Genomic DNA, 17316 nt, shown 5'->3' with positions numbered 1-17316 from the left:
TGGAATATTTAGGCCATTTAATCCTGGACATCAATGTGGGGTCAAAGAAACTCCTGTGGGGAGCATGTCATGTGAGATAGGTACTATATGAATGATACTCAAAGTGTTTTGTTCTTTGTTTTCTCTAGAGCACCCAGATGGCTAAACATCTGGGCTGTAGCTAGTTCCCAAGTTATCAGAGGTCCAATATTCTAGAACTATCACCAAAATTTGCAGAGTGATGAAAGATTGGAGATCAATCATTGGATTTAGGGCTACAGGATGAAGTCATGTTGTTACCTCTACCCCTCAGTTATCCCTCCCCTGAACAAGTAGATTGCCTTGAAAATTGCACCCAATTATTCTTTTCTGTCAACATCACATTAGTTTTGATCTGGTTGCAAAGACTTGAAGGCTAAAGGTACCACATGAAGGTTCGTCTGAAATTCCCTGTGGTCTCAATCTATAGCTAAACTGCTAACTTCTAATATCAACCAACAACAGCCATAAACTTTACCAAATACAAAACACGGGGCTAAAAGCCCGATAGACATTACTTGGTTTAATCTCCACAAAAAAATCTTTGCAGTAGGCAATATTATTACCTTCTATTTCATTATTACCCTCTATTTCTACCCCAGGTTGGTAGATCCAAGATTTGAACCCAAGTCTGTGTGACACTCAGGTTTGTGCTTCAAGCACTATTCTGTGCTAATGTGAGTTGAGAAGGGCAGGCTGAATGTGGGAGGTGGATAAGGACCTGGGGATGCGTTCGTTTATAGCATATTAGAAATGGTCTTAGAGATCTTTAAATATAGTTAAGAAACATACACCTGATTTTCCCAAGCTAGGTTGGTGGGATGCTTGTTTGATTTCTGAGGCTGAAACTGGAAATATGAGCTTGGGCATGCAGGTGAATTACATTTTGTATAACTTCTCTGTTCTCCCTTAAGCATGGTCTGACCTGTGCACTTTACTGTGTTGAAATCTAAAAAAAAGGCAATGATCTTTTTAAATGATCATTTCATATTGTGAATAAATGTTAGCTTTTATTCGTATTCTGTAATTGAGTATCTTAACAGATACACTGCTATTAAAATAAGCAGAACCACCCCCTATAAAGTATAATTGAAATAACAGTGCATTTGGATAGAAAATGTGACATTTCCATATTACTATTCCATCAGTATGGCTATGCGTGTGATTTCAATACACAAAGATTCATTCATTCAAAGTAATCATGATGGAAGATTAACAGGTATTTCTGATTTAAATGACATAAAGTCATATTAATATTAACCACTTCAATTACAGTCACCTCCATAAGTTTTGATTTTTCTCATCTTTAAATTATGAATAATTCTAACAGCTGGGCATGGTGGCACATGCCTGTAATCCCAGCACCTTGGGAGGCTGAGATAGGAGAATCATGAGTTCAAAGCCTCAGCAAAAGTGAGGCACTAAGCATGAGACCCTGTCTCTAAATAAAATACAAAATAGGGCTAAGGATGTGGCTCAGTTGCTGAGTGCCCCTGAGTTCAATCCCTGGTACCAAAAAGAGAGAGAGAGGGAGGGAGGGAGAGGGAGAGGGAGAGGGAGAGGGAGAGGGAGAGAGAGAGAGAGAGAGAGAGAGAGAGAGAGAGAGAGAGAGAATGAGAATAATTATAACAAAGTACAAATCTCAGTACTGATTCTCAATAAATAATTTTTAAAATAGAAATGTAGAGTTGTGAAGTATTTTCTAATTCAAATAGACAAATAGTTTCCTTTCTAAATTAATGTTATTATGCCCAATATTAACTGAGAACTTAAATTCTGTTCTTTTATCCCACATTCAGAATTAAGGAATCGGCCCAAGGTTTTTCATTTTGTTCTGTAAATAAAGCAATCTCATGGAAATGTTATCTCTCTCTCTCTCTCTCTCTCTCTCTCTCTCTCTCTCTCTCTCTCTGTGTGTGTGTGTGTGTGTGTGTGTGTGTGTATCTCAGTATATTTGGTTGGTTTTATATGTGTTTTTTGATCAACATTTTCACTGTACTTTGGTTCATCCAATGCAATTTGTACCTCAGATATATCAAATTTCTTGCTTCCACTACATTCTCTTTGAGACAAGAAGAAAACACAATTACATCATAACACTTTGAAGAAAGTTAAAGAATTGAAAGAAAGCATGCTGAAAGCATTCTCCCAGAAGACATGAAGATGAATTAAAATCAATTAGCTTTTTTTTTAGGCTTGAGGAAAAACATAGTTTATTCTTTCTTACCGCTGAGGTGGTAATAACTGCTTCTTTCATTTTTGACACTTCCTCTAGTAATTTATCCAATTCTTTCTTCTTTTTAAAAGTCTCTATTTTCTTAAGCTCATATATCTTTTTAAATTCACTTATCTATAGTGACAGAACAAACTAATTTAAAAGCCTAAGTAGCACAACAAAGTTTAGAAAACTTTTAAAATTTATCACCTTAATTCACAATCTAAGTATACCATATTCAATCTAAGCATTCCAACAAGTAAAGTAAAATAATATAAAACAAAATCAGGGTTTGCTTATTTTGCAGTATCACAGGGACCAGTGAACTATATGAGTCAAACTATAATTATAAAATATTGAAACAGTAAATCTAGAATAGAAATAATAGCAATGATCATTAATAACAAGTTATAAAAGCAATATTTGCCCTTGTAGTGATTTACTAGTAAAATACCACAGCAATGGTTACCTGATTTATACAGCATGCTCAGCAGACATGGAGAGATGAGGAAGGGGAGGAATGAAGAATTGCCAGGAACTTAAAAGTTACATTACTTCATGGGAAATAAACTAACTAAAGACAGAATAAACAAAATCATTGAAGAGAGGTTATCTTACAATCCCAAGCAACTTCTTGCTGTTTCACCAAGATCAAAGATAGTATGATCACTTGTGAGACCCTAATGAAGTGAATCACCCTCTTATCAAAATCAAACACGTTTATCTACAAAATTGATGATGACGAATGAAGGAAGAGTTAAGTGGGAAGGTCTAAGAAATCATTTCAACTCTGTGTTAAAGAACTATGAGGACATATGTCTGGGTGGCTCTCCATTAGAGTCACCAGCTACTTCACCCCAAGCACTAACCTTGAATGACTATTATCAATTCTTTCTACACAGAAGTACAGATGCATATGAATGAAACCTGGCGATTAAGAAGTTTTATTGAAAATGAGAAATCCGCATTTATGCTTAGACTTAATTCTTTCCCCCCAAGATATTACAATTATAGAAAACAGTATTTTGTGTTGGGAGAGATCTTATGGGCTTAGAGATATTCTGACATCTGTAATAGGTTTTCCTTTCTCACACTAAGTAAGGTAATTAACAGGTGTGACCATGGCCTGTCATGTGTTTTAGCACATGGCACTCCCTCAGGATCTGCTGTGATTCCAGGGCTGGACACCATCTGCACCTGGCCCATGAAACACAGGAGAGAAAAGCTTATGCTTGGGGAAAGGTTGTCCTCTTTCCATTTGAATAAGGAAGCATAAGGTCCAGTTATCACTGGCAGGTTTCTAATGACCCTGAGCAAAACAAGCCTGGGGATGAGAGGAGATGTCCCACCTTGAGAATTCCTATAGTAAGGACAAAATAAATGACCTTACTGTTGGAGCCAGCTTCACCCAGGGCCTTGCTGTTGCATCTGAATGCATCTTAACTGGTGTCCTTTCCCAGGAAGACAGACCTGGGGAGGCTACTTGTGGGCCAAATCCAGCCAATGCCTGTCCATGCAACACTGCTTTCATTTATTTAGGTATTATTTATGTCTACTTTTGTGACAAAATGGCAGAGTTGAGCAGCTGTGCCAGAGACTGTATGGTTTTAAGTATTTACTATCTGGCCTTTTTAAGAAAAAGTTTGTAGACCATTGAGACAGACTCTCCATATAGCAATACTGAAGAGGAACCTATAATGTTTGCAGATTTCCTATATGAAGCTTTCTGAGCTTCTTTTCTTAGGTTTTAATGTTCATATTAAAGAATAGAAAGGGGATCCATCCCTGTCGGGCTTAAATAAAGTGTGAAATCCATTTTTTCAACAAAGCAGTGTAGCCATATCTTCCACATGTGAGGTGTGCAGGCCCTGTTCCTGATGCCCGCATGCAGTAGTGGATATAACAAATTCCTCCCTTCTGGTGGGCAAAGATCAGATTCCATGCCTCCCCTTAACCCCAACCCACTGTTTTGGTTCCAGGAGAAGTGAAAAAAGGAAACAGGGTTCCCCCACCCTTCCAGCACCATGGGGGTCCTTATCTGGTTAGGCCCACTTGGACACCCTGCTCTGCCCCTGTAATGTGGTGATCAGAACCAGTATGGGGGTGTCTGGGCTACAGAGAGAGAACAAAACCCTGCTCAGGGTTTGAAACAGTGGAGGGAGTGCAAATGCCTCCCAGGGTTGTCATGGGAAGGGAATGAAAACAGAATAACCCCTTTTCATCCTTATTGTCCTAAAATTTGCATTTCGTTGTTATAGCAATAAATTCAAGTAAAGTTTTTAGACACACATTTCAGTGGATTCAAGCAATGCAGCCCAGGCTTACAGCTGGTTTCAACCCAGAAAAGGATCCAGAGAGTTTGGCTTTTAAAATTCTGTCTGGTGGCTATAGACTGCCCAAGAGACTCTGCTATGGTCTGAATATGGTCCCCAAAATTCATATGTTGAAACTTAATTTCCAATGTGGTAGTACTAACAGGTGGGGCAAGAGTTGATTAAGTCATGCCGGTCGAAAGCTCTTGGTTGGAACTCAGGGCCTTATAAAAGGGCTGCAAGGAATTAGCTAAGCCCTGTCTTGCCTTCTGCCATGTGAGGACACAACATTCATCCCCTCTGGAAGATGCAGTGTTTGAGGTGTCAAATTGGAAACAGATTGGTCCCTCAGCAAACACTAAACTCACTGGTGCCATGATCTGGGATTTCCAGCCACCCAAACTGGGAGAAATAAATTCCTATTATTTGTAAATTATCCAGTTTCAGGTATTTTGTTATAGCAGCACAAACAGACCAAGATGGGCTCCTTGATAGCTCTTTTACAAAAATGCCAGTTACAACAAACAGTGGTGCTGAGCTCTCTATTCTCAGGAATTCTGGTTTTAGGGTAAAACTATTTTTAAAGAGTTGACATTTTTTAAGGATCAAGAAGCTCAGACCTAGGGCTGGGGATATAGCTCAGTTTGTGGAGGCTTGCCTCACATGCACAAGGCCCTGTGTTTAATCACCAGCACCACAAAAAACAACAAGTAAACACAAAATAACAACAACAAAAACCCAGCTCACACCTGATTTCCAATGGTCACTGCCAGATTTTATTTCTTTAAATTTTAATTAAGACTCAAGAAAAACAATTTAATTAACCAAGTTTCTTTCCTTCCTTCTCTTCCCTTCTTTCCATCCTCCTTCCCTCTCCCTCTCCCTTCCTATTTAAGATAGTAGTGCTGGCCAGCCCAAGTCTGATTTGCTGCATTTATAAACCAAGGTTATGCCAATTGCTATCTTGGAAAGAGCAGCATCAGGAGCTGCACAGCAATCCTCAACATGCACCCAGCTTGCAGAGGGAGGGTGAAGACTGCTGCTGGGTACACCTAATATGGAGACAGTCCTGCCTCTTCTGGAGTAACCAGAAGTACTGCAAAAGAAATTTCACAGATGAAATAATCGTAAGCCATTTGAAGGTAAATTTCAATTAACACAGCATAGCACACGCACAGCCTTTTGGGGGGCAGTAAAAGATGAAGTAGCTTTGCCAGCCCTACCCTTACATGCTGGCCTCAGAACACTGTTGGATCTTTAGGCCCTTGGCTCTGGACAGCTCCTCTGCAGGGCCACTGATCTTTCAGGTTCATCCAGCAGAAGTGGCAGGCATGAACAGGTGTTCTGTTTGAATTAGCTGGCCCTGTCCACACAGAAACAGTCCCAGGACTGCCAAAGGCAACGAGATAACATAGTGGCAAGTCCCTCTTCCCTCTATGGCTGCATATATGGCTTATAGGCAAGGGCCACCATGAGGTTACAAATCCTGCCTCTTATATTCTTTCCCATTAATTGAGATGCTGGGATATAATCAAGTGTCTTCTCCATGAGACTCCAAATGTCTGAGATTTCCACCCTATTCCTGTCCCAATGTTCACAGAAGACACCATAAAGAGCATTTGCCAACCTTGAAGACGATTATTTTCCATTTCTGCCTTAGATTCTAAATCATTCTGTATCTAAAAAAAAAAAAAACACTCCACTTACTTCTGCAGCCAATTGCTGTTTTCTTATTAAATATTCTTCTTTCTCTTTTGACATCAACTCCTCTGTCTCTTGCAGATGTACTTTATGCAATTCTGTTTCTTTTCTATCCTCTTTGATTTTGGTACAGATATCATTTATGTTAACTGTGGTAGTGGCTTTTTGTTCCATCAGCTGGTTGAGTGCTAGGACAATCTCTGTATGCCGCTTCGACATCTCTTCTTGCTTTTCACTAGGGAAGAAAGAATCCTTTCCAGCATAAAAAGGAGGGCACTTAGAAAAGAAATTTAAAGAGTGTTTGATGAGATGAACCCTTGTGAAGAGGAAAAATGTAATGGATGCTTATTTTCTAGCTGTGTTTGTGATTATCTTAATTTAGTTGATACAAGGACAAAAGGAAACACAAATGTCAACCTAGCAATTGTCCACCTGCTGCAAGAGTGTCATATGGGTTCACTTTACCCCATCAATTGCCATGTAGTAACTACAGGATATTTTGGATTAAAGTATAAAGTGATTCAAAGGTAGTTCTGAACAGGTGAATGGGATCTGGCCAGATGAATGTTTTTATATGCATCAGTCTTAATCAATCAACCTGAGATATGTCATTAAGCAAAAAAAAAGATAACCATCCCATCATATCTCCAAGACACTCTGAAGTAGGCCCAAGAGAAAGATAGTCTTCCTCTGAACAAAAACTACAGAGTCCATCTTTACTGTCTCAAAGATGCTTGAGACCTCAGTCCAACCTTCCTTCCATCTCTGAGGACCAAGGGAGTCTTCAACCTCACATGCTGGCCTCCTCCATCCACAGGAGACCTTATGTCAGGAAAAACATCTGACAGTAAAAGATCTGAAAAGGGGATCATTAGTTCATTTCTCTAGTTTACTTTTTAAAAACTCCTGAAACATAAAGACCTTTTACTTTTTCCAGTCCCTGAGGTTAAGGACTTTAACTCGGGGTGGGGCAGTGGTGGTGTTTGGAAGCAGGCTGTTGGGGCTGTTGATAAATTTATTTTTTATAGAAGTCAAACTCTACAGAAATGCAATAAAAAGAAGCCTAGGAAAGAGGCTCCACGAGGAGGTCAGATAGTAGATGCTTTGTGGGTCTAGCCCAGGAAGCCTCCTAGAAATGGATCAGCCCCAGAATTGAAAAGCCTCACGAAAGCAAAGCAAGTTAAAAAACAAACAACGACAACAACAACAAACCTAACTAGGTGGGTTGTGGTGTGCTGAAAAGAGAGCACTCACAAAACAGAACCTGGGACCTAACAAAACCACATCCAAACAGCTGCCTTTTTTCCCAGCTTTTCAGGACCATCTGAGAAAGGAGATATGCTTATCACCTGTCAGAGCTTGTGGGAACCTTGAGATGCATCTTTCTTTTGAAAAGTAGATGCCTCAAGTGATTGTAGCAACTTCCTTCTCTGTAATTGGCCTTTCCATAAAGATTTGGCTACAGCAATGACTCTCCAAGTGTGGTTAGGATCAGTAGCATCAGCATAACCTGAGAACTTGTAAGGAATGCAGACTCTTGCCCCCACCCTGCCACCACAACCCACGAAATACCAGTAATCTGTGTTTTAACAAGCCCTCTGGGTGATTTGATGCTCTTTCAAGTTTGAGAATCATAGGAATATAGAGGTATGATGTTGCTGACCAGTTGATAAGAATATCCAGCCTGGCAGTGTTTCTCTGGTTATTGGCTTAACGAGAGTCTACTACATAGAGTTGTCTCTGTTTAGCCTGCACCATGGATAACACAGCATTGTGAATCTCTAACAGGGTTAGAATATTCAGTATTCCTCAAATTTATGTAAGTATGAACATTCTTTCTCATGGAGCACCTCTCAGGACAGGTATTCTCAGGGCCTGGTTTGGGAAGTGTGTTCCTGGGCCTTGAGGTCTCCACCTAATTCCTACTGTTTTGATATCTTGTGCACCAAGCAACCTCCTGATTATTTTAGCTTCCCAAGGAGATTTTTTCCCCTATGGTGAGAGTTCTTTGAACATTTCTCATGCTGGTAAAACATTCTGATATTTATGCATTAGTCTTGCAAATTTTCTCCCAGAAATGAGTTATTCCTTGAGGGTTTTGTTTTCCTTCTAGAACGTGTCTCTTTCTCTGTGAGCTGGGAGTCAAGAGCTGTGATTTCCATTTCACAGATGGAATGAATAAGGTCCATGAGGTGAAGTGCTGGTCTGAGGCAACACAGCTCAGGAATCAAGAAAAGGAACGGACAGGTGTCAGATCCCAAGCTGAGAGCTTCAGGCAACTACAGGTGTTGTAACAGATAAATTATAGAACATTTTTGGGAACCAACCCCATTCAGTAGGTTATAAGTATGACTACATGTCTTTAAGAACTAAACTAGATACAATAAATCGGGTTTGATGTTATTACATTATAATCCCCACAAGAGTTTCTGTTTGGGGAGGAATTGTTGTTATAAACTTAATTCTGTGAAAATGGCGACTTAGCTATTCTGTGCCTTTACCTTTCTTTGCAGGTGGCATTTGAGATCGTGTGTGATTTATAAGCAAACCATAGTTGCTGCTAGGAAGCTGGATGGCCCGGCAGTGGCCCAGGTCTTCCAGTCTCCTGCTTTCCTGCCTAGGATTGGGTCATTCCCTATGACTGATCTGCACCTCTTAACTTGCCCTGCCCCCAGTTCAGATCAGAGAACAAACCCCTTGGGACAATTTTCTCATTTAAGCTCTGGACTTCCACTCCCTGAAGTACTGAATTAAAAGATACTTACCCCAGAGCTTTATTAATTTCTGTCAGATCAATTATTCTCTTCTTTAGACACTCTATTTCATTATCTGTCTTGAGAATTCTCATGTTTATTTGATGTATCTCAGCACGATTTAATTTGCGAGCACCTATGACACATTCTTAAAAGTGGAAATGTTATTAAATTAAATTAGTTGCCAAACAGCATGCTTGTAGATACCACAATTTCAAACTGTGAACAAAACTGTCTTCATTTGAAAAATTCTTTTAATTATGTCAGACACCTGTTACCATTTTGGTCCCTCTCCATCTTACCTATTTTTATTTCTCTGATTTGTGCTGCTGCTATGGTGACCAGCTTTCTATTGCTCTGAAAACTTCCGAAAGCTGTAGTCTGATAGTACCTGATTCCTGCAGTCCCATGTACTTCCCACCTCCTACCTGAGACATCCTGTCTTCTCTAGTTTGGAATTTCTTTGGATAGCCACACCCACGTATAAACCAAAAGTGCAGCAGATATGGCAAATATTAAATCAGTGATGGACAGGAGTCAGGGCACAAATCTTTCCACCTTTTCTACCCTCCTCTTTAGATTGAATTCCCTAGGAAGTAATAGTGCAAAAATTATTGCCTCAGACTCTGTTTGCTGAGGAATCAACGTATTAAAGAACTAATTATTCATAAAAAATGACAAATCAACATATTTCTTAAGACTCCAAAGAATTAGTCAGTGTTTGACAGATTAAGGGTCACACATGTGAATTTTTGAACACTATTGTTTTGAAAGATGCTGGAATACCCATTGCTATACAAAAGTTGTGGCACCTCTCCTAAGAAAGCTAGGCTAATTTTTCTCTAGCCCCCCATGTCCACCCCCAGACTACTAGTTAAATTGCTCATTATAGAAGAGCTTCTCAAATATGCATATCCGTCATCTGGGAATCTTGCTAAATACAGTTTCTAATACTACAGCATGGGTTTGAGGTGAGTTCAGAGACGGCATTTTCTAACAAGTTTCCAGATGCTGTTAGCCTGTTGGTTGAAAGACCACACACTTTGAACAGTATGACTTTATGACATAAAACCAATTATTAAATTTTCTTCATTTTAAATGTACATATTTTTTCCTTCTAAACTATTTTTCCTGTAAGCAAATATGGAAGATAAAAAAAGAAAGAAAATGAAGCAAAAACACTCTAAATTTTGCCTTTGGTGCATATTCTTCTAAGTCTTATTATTTCTCTGCACATAAACTTTTGCATTTTCCCTGTCAAACTAAACTAATATCAAGCATATTGTTTTATAACCTACACTATCATTCAAGGTCTCTTTAGGAGATAGAAATATCACAATAAATTGAATAGAGTAAGTTTATTATAAAGAGAAATTAACTAAAACAGAGGATTAGAGTAATAAGGGAATGGATGTAAGGATTCAAGAGAACTCCAAAGAATTCAGGAATAGCAGGTATGAGCAGCAGTCACCATTCCTAGGGCTGAGATAAGAAGAAACAGCCCCTCCAGCCCTGAGAGGTAGACCTCATTGGAGAGGGCTGTCTCTCACTGAAAGGCAAAAAAAGTTCATGAAATGCTTAGCTGGTGGAACTTACTAGAACTCCACCCTTGAGTGTTGGAGAACCCATCCATATGGAGGTGCCATGCTTCAGAACTCACTGCAAAATTTCCTAAAGAAGTGCAGAGCAAACTCTTCATGGAGAGGTGCTTCTTGGTTGTTCTTTATCATGAAACCACCCAAAAGGTACTGGGGGATACTGCTGGGCTCTCCAGACCACTGGACAATGAAAAGCCTTGGCATGCTGAAGCTACTCATGCTCCAAGAATCAAGTTGCCCAAGCCTACCATACTGGATACAGGAAGAGAACCCCATCCTCCTCCACTATTCCTCTAGTACTTTCTACAAACAAAGCTTAACATTGTGCCTGCTAGTTGAGAAGTGAGAAATCTTTAGTGCCTGGCTCCCATACTGTAGAGCAAATAATTGAATGCAGATTGGAACTGGGAGCAACAAGTGATAATTGGAATATCTATTTTTTTAAAAAAGATTGCCTTTGAAAATTTTTTAAAATTTATTTATTAGGACCACTCATTTAGGGTGGGTTCCCTGGGAAATGGATTCTATAATTTGTATCTAGAAAATGTATTGAATAGTGCTTTTAAGAGTGTTTCCCCTGGTAAGGTTAAAAAAAAAAAAAACAGGGCTGGACAGAAGGGAGTTTGGGAGCTGTGAAGAGTTCTGGGACTGGACGACACTTCAGGGCTGCTCTGCTCTGAGGTGAGGGAGCCACGGATTGTACCCTCGCAGTGACAGGTCACTGAATGTAGATGGCATCTAGGCAGGAAGTGTAACCTAGGGTGAAGCCTCTCTCTCTCTTGTCTAAGGCAATTCCTAGAGAGAAAGTCAGCTAAGAGCCTTCATCGACACTCTTGCAGCTGGGGAAATGAAGTTGGGCCCTAACCTTACACTGAATACAGAAATCAACTTAAAAAAATAGATCAAAGACCTCAATTTAGAAGCTAAAATTGTAAAATTCCTATGGGTTGGTATGGATCGTGGTAGAGCACTTGCCTAGTAAGCATGAAGTTTGGGGTTTGATCAATTCCCAGCATTGTAAAACAAAACAAAACAAAACAGCAAAAAACAAAACTCTTAGAAGAAAAAACAGGGTAAAACTTCAAAAACAGTGTTTTGGGCAATGACTTCTTGGAAACAATGCAAAGGCAACAAAAGAAAAATAAATAAACTAGACTACAGCAAAATTAAAAAAAAATTGTTCATTAAAAGTTACCATTAAGTCGGGCTTGGTGGCACATTCTTATAATCCCAGCGGCTCAAGAGATTGAGGTAGCAAGATCGCAAGTTCAATGTCAGCCTCAGCAAAAGCGAGGTGCTAAGCAATTCAGTGAGACCCTGTCTCTAAATAAACTACAAAATAGGGCAGGGAATTTGGTTTAGTGGCCAAATGCTCCTGAGTTTAATCCTGGTACCAAAAAAAAAAAAAAAAAAGTCACTATCAAAAGAGTAAAAATGCAATCAATGAAACGGGACAAAAAGTTTGCAAATCATGTGTCTAATATCCAGAATACATAAAGAATTCAATGACAACCACAAACACGGATAGACATTTCTCCAAAAGAGATACACCAATAGCCAATTCGAATATGAAAAAATGTTCAACATCACTAATCATCACTAATCACCTTTGAATATAAGGTGTCCCCTAAAAGCTCACATCTGAGACAATGCAAGGATGTTCATTGGTTTCATGATCATATATTCTGAGACTATAACCTAATCAGTGGACTCACCCACTGAATGGATTAACTGAATGGTAACGTAGGTAGGTAGGCTGTAACTAGAGGAAGTAGGTCAGTAGAGGCATCACATTGGAGTTTATATTTTTTCTCTGGCACCAGCTCCCCCCATTTTTCTCTCTCCTTTCTGATTGTCATGTTCTCAACTGCTTTTCTCCACCACAATCTTCCACTATGATCTGTCTCACCTTGGGCCCAGAGCAATGGAGTCAGCTAGACGTGAACTGAACCTCTTAAACCATGAGCTAAAATAAACTTTTTCTTTCTTTCTCTAAATTGTTTTTGTAGGTTTTTTTTTTTTTAATCGGAGTGACAAAAAAGCTGTCTAATGCAATTGGGGAAATGAAAATCAAAACCACGATGGGATACTAATTCACGCTCAAGGGGATGGCTATCATGAAGAAACAAAAACCACCCAGAAAATGACAAGTGTAGGCAAGAATGTGGAGAAACTGGAAGCCCTGTACATTGCTGGGGGCCATGTGAAATTGTGCAGCCATGTGGAAAACACGGATGGATCTTCACAAAGTTAGATATAGAATTACCATATGATTCAGCAATTCAATTTCTGCATGTAAACCCAAAAGACTTGAAAGCAGGGTCTCACATAGATATTTGTACACCCATGTTCATAACAGCATTATTCACAATGGCCAAAAAAACCAGAAGCAATGAAAGTGTCCATCAGATGATGAATGGATAGACAATGTTGTGGTGAATCCATACAATGGAGCATTATTTAGCCTTACAAAAGAAGGAAATTCTGATGTGCGTGAACTTTGAAGACATTCTGCCGTATGAAATATGATACCATGAAGGTGACATACCTAGAGTTGCCAAAGTCATAGAGACAGAAGTTGGAATGATGGTTTAGGCCAGTCAAGCTGCTTCATTTAATTGGATAAATAGTAAATCAGAATGAACTAATTCATATATGTTTAGTCTATTTAGAAATGAAATTATAGAAATTAAAGTTTCATTATTTCTGCTTAAAATGTAAGGGAAAATGGTTATGGATTGCACTGTATTCCTGTCAGGTAATCTTTCTAGCTGTATTTATACAAGCAACAACTATCAGTCTCATTCTTTTTAAAGTACTTGGTTCTGTTTTCTTACAAACTACATCTCTACAGCAGATAACCTCAAAACCACCTTCGAGCTCCGTGATCATGTTTTCAGGCAGCATCTCCAGCAGGAAGTAGAGTCTGCTGAGTTCCATGGTTTCTATTTCCAGAAGGTCAATTGTGGACTTTCTCATTTCTTCCTGAAAATTTAAATCATATTTTTAAAAAGTCAGACACCAAAATAATAAACTAGTTTCCTGAATGATGTTCTACAAGTGTTTTCTGGGGCCAATATTTGACTTTAATTAAACATCTTCTGCCATTATTTTTATTTGGAATAGAAAGTGGGACAAGAACATATTTTATAATCGGTTTTTAAGATATCATTGCTAATTTATCCTTTAGTTTCTGCTGATTTTCTTCCACTTAGAAATCTATCCTCTTTGTGTATCTGTTTCTTGTGGGCAGTTTCAACCATTCAGAAAGGAAAGAGTCCAACAAGGAGAAAGAAAGCTACTTACTAAAAAAATGAAAATTGCCTACAAAAATATGTTTAGGGATAAAGAGAATAATGGTTCTCTGATTCATATCTCTAAATCCAAACAAATAACCAAGTGAGGTTGGTTGGTTGGTAAGTTTAAGGTGGGGCTACTTCAAAAAAGTATAAACCATTAAAAATTCAGTTAGTAAAAAAAATAAAATAGATAAATCACCTTTTAAATAAATGGTCATACTAGCTAAAGCTATTAGAATGATCTGAGAAATTGCCATATTTTACCAATTAAAAAAACAGATTACATAATTGTATATATAGCAAGATCACTTTTCTGCACAAAAGTAAGAGTCAAGGTTGAAAGGATATTCCTTATTCCTACCCTAATTATTCTAGGGTAGTGGATCATGGTGATTTTTACTTTCTTCTTTTAATTTTCTATTTTTTCCCTAAAATTTCCAGAGTATACATGTATTACTATTATAATAGTGAGTATTATTACTTTTAAAAGTGGAGGAATTTAACTCTGTTACTTAAGAGATTTCATGGCTCTGATATTAAATAAATACATACCAGATACTGGAGAAAAACGTAACTGAAAAAGCAAGCAGGAGAAAATGTTCCAGTAGGCCTCTAGTGTAGCAAACACATGAACTTCAAGTGTCTGCATGGATCTATTCATTGAGTAGGATTATAAAGTATGACTATGTAGTATGTAAACATTATTATGTATAAACATATAATTATATAAAATATAATGAAATTTTTATCAGCTGTCTGTGGACTCAACCCCATTTTCTACATTTTTAGATGCTTGATATATAGTAGATTCTTATCCAATAGTTTTAAAAGGAGAGATTGCATCATTTTGACCCCACCAAGAAAGCATCCTAAAAATCATCCAGAGATGACAAACTGACACATGTCAGCGAAACCTCTGAAGGAAATCATAAAAACATATCTTTGATACTGCCCAGGTGGGTATAATTAAAAGAGTTTCCATTTTTGTTTTCACTAATAGCACAGTCTACTTCAGTGGGGTAGATATCAATCTTTTGCCAATTATGAAAATAATTGCATTATAGAAAACTAAGTTAATTGACACCATGCATAGGATTTTCCCAGAGACTCTTTGTTGTTTGGTATTTGCTTGTTGGTTGGCTGGTTTTAAGTAGTGCTTACATCTGGTATCCCAAGTATTTGTCAGGGTGGCCTACCCACTAGCTGATCTCTGTTGTCACTTATTTGCTTTTCCTGAGTGGACTTCTCCTCACCCCTAGAACAGCCCCCATAATTCAGCTCTTTGCACAAAAAAAGCAGGCAGCAATCAATACTGGTATGAATGCTTAGCAAATTGAAATTTTTAAAAAAATATATTTTTTTAACTCAAAGTAAATATTTTTCCTATTCACCTATTTAAGTACCTTGAAACAGAGTTGGTGCTAAATTAAAGTTTGATGAATAACTAAGTGGATGATTGAAAAAATAGCTTTCATAGATAATACAATACCAATTTTTTAACAGCTATAGCAATGTCCTTAAGAAAGATCCTAGCTTCTTCATTGCATTTAAAATAGTCACTCTGCAGAGATTTTTCTGAAAAAAAAAGATTTGAAAATTAAGATTTCTTAATTACATACTGAAATCTGCTATAATCTTACTTAAATCTTTATGATCTGATTCAAACTCTGGATGTTACCTCTATTTCTGAATTTCTATTGTACTTTATATGATTTTCTCTTGTACCTTTTGTTTCCTGTTACATACTATTCTAATTTAGGTATATATTTTGTGCACCTTGAGGACAGACTCCTCCTAATGATCCATATTTGCAAATCTTAATGGTAGAAAGAAGGTGTCTGAATAGAATAGGATAAAAAAAGCAATACACATTTATAGGATATAAATGGGATAAAGCTAACATGTCTACAACATAGGTTTGAGTAAGAATGGTTTTCTACATGTAAATATATACTAAAATTAAAAGGATATTTTGCCAGAAACAGAAATTTAATCAATTTTTTCAAAACCCACTATGGTAGCCAGGTGTGGTAGCACACACCTGTAATCCCAGGGACTCAGGAGACTGAGGCAGGAAGATCATGAATTCAAGGCCAGCCTCGAGAACTTAATGAGACACTGTCACAAAATGAAAAGTGTTGGGGGTGTAGCTTAGTAGAGTACCCTTGGGTTAAATCTCCAGTACCAAAAAAAACAAACAACAACAACCAAAAAATTATATCATTTTTGCTTCTGTGCCAAAATTTGAGGAATGGAATGAGATTTTATTTGTGAAACCAGTAGGTGTGAAATAGACGTTTCTATTCCTTTTTTTTCTTTGATATATTTACTAATATCTCCATTGCCCTCATACTTTGTAAATAGAAAGACCCTGAAAAAAGGGGCTTTCTGAAATGTTAGCAAAGAGTAAAAACAAGATAGATACTGAATGGGATGAAGGAAGGAAAAGAAAGCATCAAAGGAAGAGAAGAGAGAAGAGAGGAAGCTGTTGAGGTCATATTACATGAGCAAAGTCACAGACCTGATCATGGTAGTGTGGGTTCAAACCCAAGCAGTGTGACTCCAGGGCCCAGACTCTTCCTATCTTTCAAAAAAGTGAATAGGAATGTCCTCATTTTCAGGAAACATGGACTCTCTGAACTAAGTTCTCAAGCCAACTGAAAACCTGCTAGAGAATTTGCACACAAGTGTGTGAAAGGAGCACAGACATTACTTATCTCCTTTCTTTTGTTTGTTTTATGGAGTGAATGAGCACAAGCTTGCTTCTCCTTGGAAATGGGGGCATCATCTGTGTTATAACACACTCAGAACAAGAAGGCCCCAGGAAGTTTTTCCTTATGAAAAGTTTTCTGAGGGTCCAGATACTAGCAGAAAAATTATTTGTCGTAGAGTTGAATGAACATGTGAATATCAAAACCAAGCACATAAAAAAATTGAGGTCTAAGCTCAAAGTCATTGACCATAACCTTAAATACATAGGAATAATTTAAGTCTCATTAGCATTAACATTCCTCATGATAATACTTGCCCAAGCCTATCTGATAAGAATTGTTAAAAACTAGATCCTGAAGAAGAAAAAAGAAAATTACTTTAAACTAACAGTAACATTTTAACAGAAATCAATGATTATTTTGAAAAAATAAAATGATTATAGTGCACCAATGAGATGCTTTATTGTTTGGCTTAAATGGTGTTCACACTGAAAAAGAAATGCCCCTTCTTGGACAAACAAGTTCAGTTTTCTAGCTGGAGAAGTCTGTTAACCTGGCTAAGGTCCTTTTTGGTCTGAATCTCCAAAACATTTTTAATCTAATTTTCCTTGCCCAACACAACAGGCGCTTCTTTAAACACTTCCTTTCCCACTTGACTATTAAACTCCCCATTTGCCATAGCAAAATGTTAAAGGAAGTTAACTTGCAA

The 17316-nt window shown here is 37.9% G+C and overlaps 1 protein-coding gene across 1 annotated transcript in view; it reads right to left on the bottom strand.

Annotated features, from left to right (window-relative positions):
• Positions 1 to 17316, bottom strand: part of Ccdc175 (coiled-coil domain containing 175) — a 71789-nt gene that overhangs the window by 54031 nt on the left and 442 nt on the right. Inside the window, exons 2-6 of the mRNA XM_026410040.2 lie at positions 15386 to 15471; positions 13471 to 13582; positions 9012 to 9147; positions 6253 to 6481; positions 2246 to 2368 (exon numbers count right to left, since the gene is read on the bottom strand). Coding sequence (XP_026265825.1) covers positions 2246 to 2368; positions 6253 to 6481; positions 9012 to 9147; positions 13471 to 13582; positions 15386 to 15471 — 686 coding nt within the window. The remainder of the gene's footprint in view (positions 1 to 2245; positions 2369 to 6252; positions 6482 to 9011; positions 9148 to 13470; positions 13583 to 15385; positions 15472 to 17316) is intronic.

This window comes from Urocitellus parryii, chromosome 6, assembly GCF_045843805.1.
Source record: "Urocitellus parryii isolate mUroPar1 chromosome 6, mUroPar1.hap1, whole genome shotgun sequence".
Taxonomy (NCBI): Eukaryota; Metazoa; Chordata; class Mammalia; order Rodentia; family Sciuridae; genus Urocitellus; species Urocitellus parryii.
This window is presented reverse-complemented; position numbering and strand designations above follow the sequence as displayed.